Below are 15,575 nucleotides of genomic sequence, written 5' to 3'. Positions count from 1 at the left end.
AACACATCACATCTAACTGTTTTCCACAAGCTGAAGTGTGGCCCAATTTAAACAGGCTATTACATCCCATTTGGCAAATATAAGTAAAATTTCAAATCTAGTTTGGAATTGTGTTAGATAACCTTAATTTTCGAAGTGATGCAAAAGTTCAAGGACCACTAATATCTGTAGCTTTGCAAGCGAAATTAACAGCAAGGACATTCACTTTTTAAGAATGCTTAATTATCCAGTAGTTAACTGAAGATCAGAGACTTAGCCCACCGACTAAATGAAGCTGATACCGTTGTATTTTCACATCACCGTACTTGCAGTACCTTTGAGAGCTCCTGCCCAACTGCATCCCCTGACTTTGCCATAGAACAAACTTGACTCGGCCTCTTCCTTCCCTTCTTATTTTCAAGGACAGCAAGCAGAATGGCTGCAGGGAGGTGACTGTAGAGCAGACTTGGCAGAAGGCAGCTGCAACCCAATTATTCACTATTATACAGATAAAGAACTGATGTAATTTCTGCAACTGAAACAGCACTGGTGTGATAGCAGGGTCATCCATCAGAACCAGGGAACAACCGTGCCTCACACAACACTACCAAAACCTAGGACACTTTACAAAATGATGAATTTCAAGCTTAAGCCCACGGATAGGACACCCTATACAAGGACAGAACTAACCAGCCCAATCCAGATAAGATAATGACCTGAAAAAGTCACAAGTTCTTGCTTGATATGACTGAAGTATGAGAAGTATTCAACAACAGGGTTTAAATATTTACTGAAGTTTGAATTATTTCAACCTCACCCCCCTTTTGGGGGTCTGTGAGGGGAGGAAGGACTTAGTGTTTTCCCTCCAACCTAACCACATCCTCTTTGCTCATTTTAAAGGAATGCTGTATCCAGAGGAGAAAGCTTGCCTTATTTAAAAGTGCTGGGACTTCTGAACCAGAAGAAAGCAAACCTTGAAAGCCTTTTAAGCGAGAAGGCCTACCATTGTCCAGCCAGCTCACTTGAAATCACTGTTCCCAAGGACACTTCGAATCAAGTATTAGGAAAAGTAGGTTGCTAGAGTCACAGGCACCAAAACCCGCAGCACTTCCAACCTTTTTGCACTCCACCAGAAGACAAAGGCACAAGCTTTGGCCACACAGCTTCAAAACCTGTTTCCTTCTCAGACAAGCTGCACCACAGCTCTATCAGCTTCAGAACAGAGACCAGCACAGATCTTAAGCAGCTCAGTGCTTGTTGGAAGGAACACAGCTAAAACGCAGCAGTACGAAACCGCCGTCACCACTCAATTTCTCAAGTAGAGATGCAACACACAGCACTTTGGATCCTTTTTAGATCAAGCTACCAGCTGACGGTGTAGGCTGCAAACTGACCTTTGGGTGACTACTAGCCTACCGGGAACAGCTAACTAGTCTGCCAACAGTCAGCATGACTGGAAAAGTTTTAAGTGAAAAAGTTAAGATCCCCACCTGGTGAGCAATGCCGAAATCAAATGAAAAGACAGAAAAGAAGGATTACAAGTGTGCGCTTTGCTTTGTTACAGATGAGATTAAGACATGAATATGAATCACAAATCACAAGTGAATTCAGATTTGATTACTATATGGTTTTTAGTTTCTACTGGAGAGAAAGAACTACACTTGTAAAACAAACTTGATGACAAAAATACAGACTGCCAAGGGAAAAAAAGCATATCCTCATTCAAGCTTTACACAATACAAAGATAATTAGTTTACTGGGAAAGGAAAACATATTGGCAGTTTAACTTTATGAAATGTACTTTCAAAATGCCTATCTGAATAGCTCAACAAGATGATAATCGAAAGCAGAAGCACTGCCATCTTTCTATTAAGAAGTGTAACTGCTGTGACCTTGCTCTTGGAGAACGTACAATAGCTTCAATATGTACAGGCTGCACACAGGAAAAGCAAGAAAAAAAAAAACAGATTCTGAAAGTCAGGCAGTTCATGATAAAACAGTCACCGATTTATATATTTATAAATGTATATTCTACTACTTCAGCAAATAATGCTTTCAAAACACCTCTGAAACACAGCTAGCAATCCATCGAACAAGCAACACTGATGGCTTTTTGTAAATTGTGCATTTCTGTGAGATATTTCAGCTTGAATTCAAGGCTTGCTACATACAAGCCGTGATGGATATCACAATGCGAGGACTATCTGTAAGGACAGAGCAGACAACCTCACTATCGCAACTTTAAATCTCCCTGCCACTGAAGGATCATTTTTAACTAGAGGACACTTTATACAGGTCAGGTCTCTGCTTATTGAAAAATGAAGTAATGTTTTGAAAAATAATCTCATCAGGAGTATAGTGTTCCAATGGGAGTAAATTAAGACTAGTATGTCTTCACAGAAACATTTCTCAGCTGTAGATGTCTGGGGTCAGTGGTCTCATCTACTGCAGTAAACAGTCTGATTTCTCAGACTGGCCGGGAGCATGGAAACGCTTCTAGTTCCCAGGAATCGTGTTAACAGTATCTAAATTTATTAACGAACACCTGATCTAATTCTTAATCTACTCACAATAATATTTGCTGACCTAGTGAAGGCAAAAGCATTATTTTGGTGATCAAGAATAAAATAAGCCAGGATTCTAGCTAAATATCCTCAAGAATGTGGAACGTAAAAATACAGTTCAAGATAAGTTCATGGCAAAAAACATTCTTTAAGCAATATAGTCGAACACTTAACACACACTCAATCTACCACTAAGAATCAACTTTGCTTTGACAGCTATTAGATTTCTCAACCATCTCCCTCCATCTGATTTAAGTTTGCCAAGATTTCTTCCCAAAGCTGCCATTTCATTATCTCAGCCAAAGTACCAAATATGATTAAAGACTTCTCAATTGAATTGGAAGATGTTAACGTCAGTGAAAAGTTATTCTTCAGTTGTTTGTGTCACAACCTTTTCAGACTGCTTTGTCGTAGGTGGCTTATCTGTTACCAGGCAAAAAGCAATAATCGCCTTCAGTTATACTAAGCCTGCTAAAACTGAAACTCTGATTTTCCCATTCTTCGAAGCAGGAGCAATGCCACAGGAGTGAGGACCACTTTTAGACTATGTTCATTCAACAAGTGGCTTCCAAATGCTCCAAAATTATCCATATGCCTGTTCAATAATACTTACCTCCACTTATTTGCAAATCCAGCTTGTCACACTTAAAAGAATTGAAAGACACCCCAGTTCATCAAGAAAGGAAATTTGGAAGCAGTCTTGTGGCAGAACTGGTTTTGATATAAACTCTGCTTTACTCACGGGCCTCAGAAGTGAAACTTTTTACATCAGAACTTACACTGCCGTTAATTCCTATTGCACGACTTAATACTGTGTGAACCACACACAATATAATGCAAGTTTTATCAGTGCAAATGAGTATGTCTAAAAATACAACACCAACATATCAAATTAATCGTTTGAACATGTGCGGATTAAAAGTGCATCTGGCCCAACTTACTCTTAACTTTTCCACTTCTCTGAAATTCGGCTCCCTAACCTAATTAAAAGCATCCCAAACTGGGGTAAACCAGCCTGCTGGTTTGAATTCAAGACTCAATCAACAAGCCATGCAGCTATGTTAACATTCACCACACACAGTGCTGCAGCCCTTTGGCCCTGCACTTGCGTGTTGGCTTTAGTTGTACAGAAGTTGTGTGAGGACAAACTCACTCATGGCTTTACATCCTTCAGGAATCCAGAAGTACTCCTGAAGATCCAACAAGGGCAGCTGCATTTCATGCTTGATATATTCTTCAGTTGCTAAAAGACCGCTTCATCCCGCTGAAAAATGACCTGGTTTTTTAATTATTCATACCTTAGCACTTCCCACACGGGTTATAGCAATGAAATGAAACTGGCCTATAAGGATCACAGCTGAGCACTGCAGTGCCTCTGTGATACAGGAGGTCAGATGCACTCAGACTTTGTTCCCAGACCAAGTCTGATGCCACTCCACAACCCTGACTCAAAGCAGCCACTTCTAGAACTCCTACCCAAATTAAACAACAAGACAAAAACTAACTAATAATTACAGTCTTCTGGCACGCTTGAAGTTCTCAATAATGATGAGGCAGAGCTCCAGAAAAAGACAATTTTAATGTATAACTTCACATCACAGAAACAGTTTCCAGGAAATTACTTCAGGACCAGGCCTATCACTTTCAGCTGCAAACAAAGCATACGATTTTGGTCCTGTTTTCTATGAGGACACAGTAATGCAACAGACAGACATTTCCTATGTTTAGTGACAACAGGAGATGTTCAGACAGGACAGGTAGCAGCATAATTTAGGTGGCCATGGCAGTATGCTAAATGTCACTCCTCCTTATGCCATTTCATACAACTATTTGGTTCCTGAGGTACATAAAAGTCGTATCTGCAAAGATGTCAGATGCCCAAGACCGCATCACAGCTCTGTGTGTATCCTTCAGTCTGTTGGCGTCTGTATTTGTCAAGCACAGTGGAAAAAACAAGACCTTAAATCTTTCTATAAATTATAAAATGCCAAGGAAAACTTTACAGTAGTTTATTGTTACCTCAGATCAGCTAACGCCACATATTTCTGCAAAAAACACACCAGACTACATCAGGCTTCTTCCATGACTATCTGCTGCCTGTTTGGTTTTTATTTTACTTTTAAATGTATCTATATTTTTTATCTTTATAACATTAAGTGGCAACAAGTTTAATATTTAAAGCACACAACACAAGAAAAAAACAACAAAAAAAAACACACAAAAAAAATCACTTCAAGACCAGACAACTCTGAAATGCTTGTATGTGCTCCAGTAGCTAGTCTTGGAAACATCAACATTCTTTTTGTCTTTTAAATACAAAACTTTTTTAGATTATGTATTCTACTCCTACATTTTTTTCCCCCTAACCTGAAATATGACTTTGAGATGGTTACTTCCTTGCTACTGCTAGGTTTGTAATCCTCCCTCAACACATTTTTGGTGGGAAGGTGGTATAGAATGAGCCAGAATAGACTACATGTATTATTTTATTTCTGCTTACTATTACTACAATGAAACAATGTTAGAAAAACTATTTCTTGAAATCATTTTTGTTTCCCTATTACCTAGCAGGTAAGAGTTCTTGAAAATATTTAAAAGACACAATATGAACGAGAATGCGAAAATACAACAAAAATAATTTCTCAGAAGATGCATTTCATTTGTCCAGGCACACACAGGGTATCAGAAAGGTGAATGAACTCCAAAGAACTTTATTTTTCTTAGGGGAGTATACATATTTCCAAGCTGTCTAATGTGATTCGATTAAGCAAACATTCTATTCTTAAATATTCAACCAGCAGTTGTAGAAGCATCATGTGAAGTTCCAACTATAAAAAGCAGGCACCGAGCAGAGCTTTGAGTTAACAGAGATGCCAAAAGACTCCCAAACAGATGGCACGTCTGCTTCCCTGTACACACTTTAACTAACAAGGAGACTGACGTGATTTCAAAAGATTCAGGAGCTTCCAGACAGCAAAATGCAGGCATTTACTTTGTGAGCTGTTTCTTCCATTGGCACTAGAAGAACTGAAGACTATGTAAAAAACCACTACAACAGCAGCAACACCAACACAGGCAGTTTCACAATGTCTCGCTTCAGACATAACAATCCTTATTTTGGTCTAAACTGGAAGCTATTCATTATCTAAAAATCTGGGAGCAGACTAACAGAAGCATTAAATGCAGGGCTTGACAGACAGTGTCAGGACATATCATAAATAGTTTGATATCAGCATTCTCACTGTGTTTATGAGAACACAATGAAGTGCTAGCTTCCCATTCTGCAGGAAGAGTGCCAAAGAATTTAGGTGGTTTATTCAGCAAATGTGTTTGTCACTGGAGAGAGGAACATGCTGCTGTCCTAAGTGGCTTAAGTTTGGGAGTTATATATCCATCGTTTCCTTTGAAATCTTTCAGACTCCAGAATGTTTGAGGAATAGTACTCTTTCTTCCTACACCTCTGATGCATTCTGGAGATGTTGAAAGGGATCACTGAAGTGCATTAATGAGATATTTAGTGAAAACTATATTCTTGCCTTACCTTGGTGGTTCAGAAGTCATAAAAGGAGATTTATGGGAGAAAACTTACAGCCTTTTAGTGGTAACAAAACTATTTTATGGAATACAAGAAGGGAACAGTTACTGGATAGATTATAAACACTAGCATCTCTAGTATTACAAAGCTGACCATATATTGTATGCTACTGGCACATATTCTATACCCCATTCTGCCTTCAGTAACGCAGCCAAACGAGTGCTAAGATCTCACCACAGACTCCTACTTCTTTTATACAAGCTTAAATTCCAATTTAACAGTAATTTCAGCAGAAAATAATGAATACTTCTACAAGAACCTTGAGATTTAAGTGACTTGGATCATCCAAGTAAACAAATCTGAAGCAAATAAAAAGTATTTCCCAAACGTTAACTTACATTCTGAAAGCTCTCAAAATATTTAACCAACTTATTCTAAGGGCTTAAAAAAGCTGGTAAGGAAACTTGAAAAAGTGAAGTAACACGTTTATACAGTATAACGTTAAAAACAAACACGTGTACTTATGAAATTGCTCTCAAGTGAAAAAACATCAGCTATTCCCCCAGTGCACAAGTTCTAGAAACTCTTAATAGACATCTCTGGGCAACCCTGCAGTCCAGAAGAAAAGCACGAAGCCAAGTAAAATGTTTAACCTAGGCAATAATCATGATGCTATGTGTTAAAGTAAAGACCCAGTACAGAGAAAACCTCACTGTAATTACTCAACAGTTTATGTTGGAGTTTGAAAAGCTGCTAAAGGACAGGTGACTGAAATAAATAAATTTAAGAATGACTGTTAATTGCTATGTTCAATTCAGTTAGGAGCAGGTGAGAAACATGAGCTATAAGCTGAGAAAGAAAACTTCAAGTGAAGATATTTGAGGTTTTCTATAGCAACCAAAGTCCTTTGAGAGCTGGTAGGATTGACTCTCCAATAGCTGGGAAGAGAAGATCTCAGGCAGGAGCTAATCCTGAAAAAATCTTGCAGAACACAGGTAAATGGCCCAACAGGGATCCATATACTTAGTTAAACTTTCTCCTTTTCAAAACTCTATTGTGAAATAAAGTATTAAGTCATGAGGGTTTGGAAGGCTGTAGCCTAAAGGACTAAACCTTCCAATCTGTTTCAGACAACAGGAAATTGGTTTAATCTTTATACACCCACACAGAGGCAGCTCTACTCCTCAGAAATTTGTTTTCCAGATATAAATGTTCTAGCTTGCTACCCTTCTGAAAGCGATGTACAGGAAGGAGTATGATCATACACTCAGAGAACCGAAATGAACCAAGCCAGACTAATGTTCTGTTAAGCTACCCAGGAAGCGTTTGGCCAAATTATTAAAATGGTATCAAAATTAAGTTGCAAGACTCGTATTTTACTGTGTCAAAACAGGAAAACTCTTAACTCTTAAGGCAAGGTAGCTCTGCTGTGCTGTCAAGAGTCACTGAGCGTCAAAAAGAAATCAGACACTTCCAAGCATCCCAATCCTCTCAGCTATACATGATAAGACCCTTCCATCTTGATTTGGACTATTAGGAATGTGTTAAAATATTGTAGTACTTTGACTGCGTACTTCCAAAGAGAAGAGGGGTTTTTGGGTTTTGTTTCACAGGCTTTATGTCAAGAGACAGCTACTTTCCACAAATTCATTTCCCCTCAGCCATTTACTTTGTTCTCTTCTCAAACCCTGCATATGTAAAAATCAAAGTTACTGGTGCTGCAAGCCTGACTTTGCAGCCCCCCATATGTGCACAGGATCAGAGCAGAGCAGCTGGCCTCCCACAGCTGGTCACTGTTACATTCCTTTAAGCTATGTGGTTGAAGGCTACAAAATGAATAAAACCAATAATTACCACTATTTTCATATTAGAGCACACAGGTGCAAAGACAGCAGGAAAACAGGCAAAGTGCCAAAATGCAGGAGGCGGCAGTCAGTGAATTTAAGGACAGCAAGACAGTTTCATAGTAGCACCACAACAACAACAGCGTGGCTACATGTTGAAAGACAATTATTACAGAACAAATTAAAAAATCTGCATTGAATATTAAGTTGATTTATACTAGATAACACTTTACAGTGCTCTTTTTCAAGTGATTAAAATCCTCTGTGTTAAAGAAAGCTCTTTATTTTCCTCATGGTTATCAACCACTACTCCAGTACTGGCAAGGAACTCCTCGGTGAACCTACTCTGCTTGCTATCTGCAGTTTATTCCCATGGCCAGCAGCAAAACACGAAAGGCACGTTTTCCAACCAGCAGCCAAAACCTACCTCTAAGACACAAGGTTTTTTTTCTAGCATTATTAGAAGACAAATCAACAATATATGTGTGCCAACAGACCTAAAATGACAAAGCTACTCTATTAGATCACTAAATTCCAACACAAGAAACTCAAATGACTGTCTCACCTCTACTGAAAAAAAAGTAACAAATAAATTCAAACTCCATGTCACTTCAGACTACCCAAAACTCAAGGTTTTGGTTTGGTTTTTTTTTGTAGTTGCTGATCTGTTGTTTAAGCATGTTTACGACATACTTACTCTCGCTCTTTCTCTGTCAGTTTGTCGTTGATATTATCTTTGATTGTAGACCGGGAGCCCTTGTGAATTATAGGATACCTGAGTGGCACTTGTAAGAAGTAGGATATCATCGAAACCAAGTGAGCAGTGTAGCCCAGGGCAACAGCAATGCTTCCGTCATCTTTTGCTGTCAATAACAAAAAGATTTCATTATTTAATCGATCGTATCTCTCAGCAGGCTCAGCACAAGTTCATCCTGATTGCTTAGAGAATGACACCATTAATGAAGCTATCAGAAGTTATAACTTAAGAATGGGTGCAATTCTGAAATAAATTTAGACTGCTTTCCAACTGTGTGCCATTCACTATCTTCACCTCTTTCATTAAAGGGCAGTGTAAATGGGTGATGGCTTTTTTCTCCTTCCAGTTTTACACTTTCAAAGTTAAAAGTTACTCGTCTCAACATTTGGCTGCGTGGGGGAGGGTGAAGAAGAGATGGGAAAAGTGAAACAAAATTCCCAAGACAAAATTCAAGTCTTAAACTTTCTGCATTTCTCTAAATGTAGCTGACATGTATGATTGGGGTCAGGGAAAAGCTGCATTCCTCCATAACTTTATTCATTAGTGAGATCAGTTGGAGAGACACCGACCCCAGGGTATGAACTCTGTTCTCTGCCAATAACTGGAAGAACTCACATTAACCCATTATTTTAAAGTATCATTTTCAATTTGACACTTCAGGTTTCAACCTTAAAGCTTCACCTGCTGGGAATACACACAGGTCTTGCAATTCAAATTATATTCTTTAGCCATGTAAGAGCTTTTCCTTTCTGTTTTCTCTTATTTTTTCTTCTTCGTGAGTGAACACACCAATAAAAACAACATGACAGAGTCATCCCTTCTGAGGCACAAGGGAGTCCTGTGAAATCAACACAAAACTAACTTTTTAGGGAATAAAATTTTTTTGATACTTCAGATGCCTGATTTTTATTTTTTTTTTTAATATTATCTACTAAGAGTCTGAAATAAGATACACATGTCAGACAGCTGGTTTTCAAATATAACTGCATATTTCACCAGGTTGAATGCTTAGTACTTCTTCCTTGTAATACAATATTTCTAGAGACTTCCATACAGAATTAGTAATTCCTTTGTAAGGAATTAATACCAGTAAACTGAAAATGGGCCAAAAGATGCACAACCACGGATTTCTCAAGATTTCCCAAACTGAATTCATTACCACATTTAGTGCAATCAGGAAAACAAAGCAATAGACCGATTTCTGTCATATTGACAAACAAATTTGTTTTAAAGATTATTCCTCCATTATTCTAGCATCCAATACTCACGTTGTTAGCACAAGTTAATTTGTATGGGATGGCTTTGAGGAGTTAGGCAACTGAATGAGGTTTTTGCCCAAAGAACCACATGTCTTGCAGAGCAAGTGAGTACTGGGAGCAAGAAGTTCTGAAGGAGATTTTAATAAAGTTCCAATTCACGTCAAACATTTGCAGATAAATGCATGCAGTTACCTGTACAACTGTTACACAGACAGGCATACTATATATTTGCTTTTGCAATAAGATGACTGTAGACAGCTAAAGTAGAAGCTGACTTGTAAAATACTCCACACTGTCAGGCAGCTTTAAAGTCTTATTTATGCAAGATATTTATTTGTTAAGTTCACCAGCAACTACAGCAAATTGAATGGGGATTTATGCGGGTTGTCCCATCAAGATTTACAGACTGAAAGCAGCCACAACGGACTTTTAGGTCAGACACAAATATTTTCCAGAAGCACTAAGTTTGGAAGGCACCTCTGGAAACTGTGTAGTGTTAGCCCTCCTGCTCAGAGCAGGGTCAGCTACAATAGGTTGCCCAGGACTGTGTCCAGTTGGGTTTTGAGCATCCCCAGGGATGGAGACTCCACAGCCTGTTCCAGCCTTTCAGTACTGAGTCTCAGAATACAGAGGTATTTTTAAAGAGCCAACAGTAACTACCTTTGTACTAGCTAGGAAGTAGGAATAAATAATGCATAAGTTTTCTTCTAGTCTAGTCCTTTCCAGTCAGAAATTTGGATGCTAAGCCAGTGCTATCCATTTACTTAATTTTATGAAGTTTAGAAGCAGTGTCAACTGTAACAACTAAATTAAGAATATCCAGCTACCTTGAAAGTCTTCAGAATTAGGAAGCTTGACTCCACAAACAAAGTAATCCTTTTGATCATTCTGTAAGTTTAAAATCAACAATGGAAAGTGAGAATGGAACAATAACATCTAGAAAACAGAAACCTGCACAAAATCCAATGACAACAAAGCATTTTTGCAAAGAAAAAAATAAGTATTCAATGGAACCCAAAGTGACTTTGACATAGTGGTTTAGTCCACATTTCATATAATTCAGAAATAAATGCAACTTCTTTAAAAGAAGAGTTCCTCTTAATCAACTCATTATATAAAAGGTTTTGGAGCTCCATATTTTGACATCTGTTTATATGTACTCCATTAAAGTCCAGCTAGCCTACTGTCAGGGTTATGTTATATAATTGTAAACAAAATTAAAAGTATCCATTAAATTACTACTACAGCTATTCTACTTTTATAGTGGAGACTATGAGAGATGCTGGCATAAGTCCTCTCCCCGTGAGGTTTGCAATCTGAGGACCAAATCCAGAAAAAAGCTGGAAAAAACAGCATGAGTGAAGAGCAAGTTTCATCACAAATACAACATGATATTTGCTCCCAGCATAATAAATAGGAAATTCATTTCACATCAAGCAGACTTTTAGAACATTAAAAACATACCAGATCAATGGGGTAGATATAGGATAGCTCTGACAGCAATTGCTTGCATCGAATAGTCTGCTGGGCATTTGTCTTCAAAAACAGTTCTCTTTGGGGAAAGAGATCCCAAAACAATTAGTTTCTTCAAAAGCTTTAAGTAAAGATATCAAGCCCTTGTATCCCTCCTGCATATTTCCAAGTATCACCTCCCCTCCCTAAAAAAGCTAGGTAATTCCACCACAAAAAAAAAAAAAAAAAAAAAAAAAAAGATACAGAAGACAAAGGTAACTTTTCATTTTCAGTTGTACCTCATAATAGGTGTGTTTTGACTATGACAATTAAATATTATAAAGTTGTGCTACAGTAAATCAGACATAAAAGTGCTTTCGTAGTCTACACATGCAACCAAGCATCTGTTTTCTTTTCTCTGGACTTCCACTGTTCATTATCACTTTATATATCACAAATAGTAGCACAGATGTCTTAACAAAAGTTTTGGGTGATATTTGGTGCTAGGATGCCCACTTCAAGTGGCCTTTTCTCAAGCTTGTATTTCCTTTCCAATCGCAGAAAAAGCAAAGGTCCTTTTACCTCTTAGCAGTGCATTCCTTTCTTAATTCATGTAGGGATTCATTATGCTCTTGAAGTTTCTGGTATTCAGTCTCAAATGCATTTCCTAAACAACATGCAGCATGAGGAGAAAAATTAGCATCAAATATTTTCTTAGTTAGCTAAAGTTTTTAAAAGTAGATACTGACACAAACATTGGCAGTAATCTTCCACTTACTCTTAGATGCCCATTTTCCACTTTTTGCTGCCAAACTCGGGAATGACAGTGCAGGAGGAACACAAGTCTTCATGCACTACACACCATCCACCAGCCAAATACAACCAAGAAATCCTTGTTCTCTGTTAACACCCATTCCCCTCGTGTCCACAGTAGTGGAGTAATTTAGTTAAGGCATCTCAGTACTTGCATAGCCAGAATTGAGGGGGACAAAACACTCATTTTTAGTAGTAACTAATTATTTTAGACTCAACTAAGTGATAATAAAAAAAAAAAAGTGTCCTGCAACAAGATTAAACATCCGTGTAGTTTGGTCTCTGGTGAGCTCCAAAGAGACAATGATACAGCATTTTATTATAGGACACTTTCTTAGTAAAAGAAAATACCAAGACGACTGAGCGTTTCATCTTTCACTTACAGAATAAGCTATTAAGAGGGATTTTTGTCTTCTAACACTTAAAATGGAATCCTAACCACAGGTACAAGATCTCTCCTGACATAATGTGACTGCATCAAGCCACTGTTTACTATATTACAGTGCAGCAGTTCTGATTTTCTCATAAAAGTTTAATTAAACACAGATTTAAGATTACTTTAGAGAGGTGTCATAGTAAGAACCTAGAGACAGGATACCAGAAAGTGCTGTCTAGAATTCAGTATGACACAGATGGTGAAGAGAATATATCTGGTTGTAAACTTCAGATAAAAGAAAAACACAAGCACATTAGAGACAGACTGAAAAAAAACAAACCACCCCCTTTATTTTGGTCACCATGATCATAAGTTAGGCTACTATCCTTCTGATCAGAGGGTTATAAATATCTGTATTAGAAGCAGTAAAGTTTCTACACTTACCTCTGTCATGCAAAGTACTTTTTTCCTTATGCAACAAGGCTACTTCTTGACCAAGGGCCTTCTTCTGCCTCTCCAGTTCATTACGTAGCACCAGGATCTTCAACTGTAAACATTCACTCTCCTTTTTCTATTGGAAGAATAGATTTTTTATTTAAAAAGTAAGTTTTTCTGCAGTTCCATAAAAGGCATGATAAAATGGAAGAATAGGACAAGACTAGTGTCTGCCAGACTAAAGGCTGAGTTCATAGATTACCAAAGACCCTAAGCAATCATTTTGCTGCTCAGGAAGGAGAGAAACTCAGCTGTGTCCCACACTGTTCATTCCTCCTGTGGGCTGCATCTCCTCTCCTGTGCTCAGCAATGCAATGGCCCAGGGCAGAAATTAAGAGAGGAAGGAAAGGCAAGAGGAAGTTTCTGCAGGACAAATACATAGAAACTAACAGCGTAGCATTAACAACAAGTGAGCATTCACTATTCTCTGGCAAAGGGTTCGGCAGTAAGAAGGAAGATGAGCAATGAGCAATCTATACTAAATTGAGGCAGGGAGCTGGAAAAATGTTCACGATGTCTGAGCAGCACTATTAGATGCAATTGCCAGCTTCGGGGTGATAAGGAAGAAAAGGATACAAAAGGAAATAACACAGAGAGGGGGAGCAGATTACATCGTTACACACAGTTATACTTGAAAGATCCCTTCTTTAAAAGTTTTAGGATTTGTCCTGTACCTCCTCTAAATCTATTCCTGTGTTTAAAAAGAATTTGTTTTTTTCTTTGATGCACTGTCTCCACTAAGAAATTGTGCAGCCATGTGCATAGTGAAGCAGAATTTTCTACTGTAAGTGGGGTTTTATATTTTTTAATGGAAGAAGTACTTATGTTTAATAGCTACTGATTGAGAATACCTGAAGACAGATTCAAAATGGAAAGGAGAAGTTGCATCTCTTCAGTTGAATCTGATAGAGTTCAAAGCCTGAAGTAGTCGCACTCGTGAGCAAACACTGTGTAAGTACTACCAAACACTGTCACTCTGTGTAACTCTGCCAGGTTTCACTTTTCCAAGTAGTTAATGAAGATAATGTTACTTCAACATTATCTGCCTTAAAAAAAAAAAAAAAGGCAGCTCTTGCAAATATGAAGTGGAAGGAACTGTTCAGCTTCAGTTACACATGTATGCTCATCCTTCTGGTCCAAGACTTCAGCAGGAAGCAGGACTCAATATTAAAGAATGAAACTGTAGTTCCCACACTTAAGGGGAATGGGAGCCCAACAAGAGTTTCCACTATCGAACAAAGGAAAAGAAAACCAGGTAATCCTTTCCTTATACCATAGACCATGGTTGCTAAGAAGCTGCATCACATGTTTGATCATGTGTTCTTCATATGGCTTTGCTCACACATATTTATAACGGAAAAGTCTTTGCATAGAGAGACAAGGATATCCACAATTGGAGGAAAAAAAAAAAAGATAGTAAAAATCCTTTTAATGGCCAAAATACCAGCAGAGGGCAAAGAAGCTCTGGGTTGGAGTCACTTGAAAGAGATGTTATATTAACCAGTAAGGGAGTTGACTTTTTTGCTTCATCTACAATGCAGCCCTGTAATTAGAGTGGATAAACAAACTCTCTTTTTTCTATTCTGTCAAACCCTTAAACCACTTTGACACTTCTAGAAATTAGCTGAGTACTCTCAGCCCAGAATCTACCTTACAGCAATAAAATAACTTCACGAATTTGTGCTTTCTTACAGAAGGCACCAAACACGTGCCAGTGAGTACCAAAATAATGAAATCACCATGAGCCACTCTTGTTCTGTCAACTCACTTCTTTGAATTGAGCTCAGCCTTTCTGGGCAGAAAATAGAAACTAGTACCAGTACACATTTTGGAAAGGGGAAGAGGACAGGCAAAACAAACTGTCAAAAGCTATTGCAAGATCTAATATAATTCCTGCCTAAAATGAATGTGCCACTTGAGTGACAGCTTTTGCATGAATTCTGTTCACCCAAAGGGAGTTGGGATGCAAGAAGATACAGCCAGTAGACTCACCTTACTCTAAATCCACCACAGGTTCCTGTCAAGATTTATCTAAATCATTAAAAGGTTGGTTTTCCTGATAAACCTCTTCCATGCACTGTGCGATGTTTATGCTTTTATAGTATAGAAGCAATTATCCAAAATAAAGGTAAAAATAGAGTAAGCGACCTATCAATCCATTTGAGTAACACACACAATCTAAAATCCACTGACATTACACTCCTCAGATGAGTTCCATTTAAAATGAGAGGTTCAAATACAGATTTCAAGTTCAAGCGTTAAAAAAACAAGCTTATGGTCAAGACATCAGCCAGATGCTTCAGTCAGCCTGTAGAATAAAGTTTTAGATAATCAAACTTACCAGTTCATTGCTTGTAGATGTACATCTCAGCTTTTCTTCAATCTCCCTTCCTATTTTCTGAACAGTTACCTGAGTCTGTTTAATTGCACACTGGGCTCTGTGAAGCCTGTAAGGAGAAGAGAAGTTACGGCTGTACTAAAGGTTGCCCACACGTGTCCTA

The 15,575-nt window shown here is 38.1% G+C and overlaps 1 protein-coding gene across 1 annotated transcript in view; it reads right to left on the bottom strand.

Annotated features, from left to right (window-relative positions):
• Positions 1 to 15,575, bottom strand: part of UVRAG (UV radiation resistance associated) — a 78,764-nt gene that overhangs the window by 38,433 nt on the left and 24,756 nt on the right. Inside the window, exons 6-11 of the mRNA XM_026855117.1 lie at positions 15,416 to 15,521; positions 13,024 to 13,150; positions 11,973 to 12,057; positions 11,403 to 11,490; positions 10,766 to 10,826; positions 8,620 to 8,785 (exon numbers count right to left, since the gene is read on the bottom strand). Coding sequence (XP_026710918.1) covers positions 8,620 to 8,785; positions 10,766 to 10,826; positions 11,403 to 11,490; positions 11,973 to 12,057; positions 13,024 to 13,150; positions 15,416 to 15,521 — 633 coding nt within the window. The remainder of the gene's footprint in view (positions 1 to 8,619; positions 8,786 to 10,765; positions 10,827 to 11,402; positions 11,491 to 11,972; positions 12,058 to 13,023; positions 13,151 to 15,415; positions 15,522 to 15,575) is intronic.

Source organism: Athene cunicularia, assembly GCF_003259725.1.
Source record: "Athene cunicularia isolate RWA chromosome 1 unlocalized genomic scaffold, athCun1 chr1_part1, whole genome shotgun sequence".
NCBI lineage: Eukaryota > Metazoa > Chordata > Aves > Strigiformes > Strigidae > Athene > Athene cunicularia.
The sequence above is the reverse complement of the archived record's forward strand: the minus strand, read 5'-3'. Positions and strand labels throughout refer to the sequence as shown.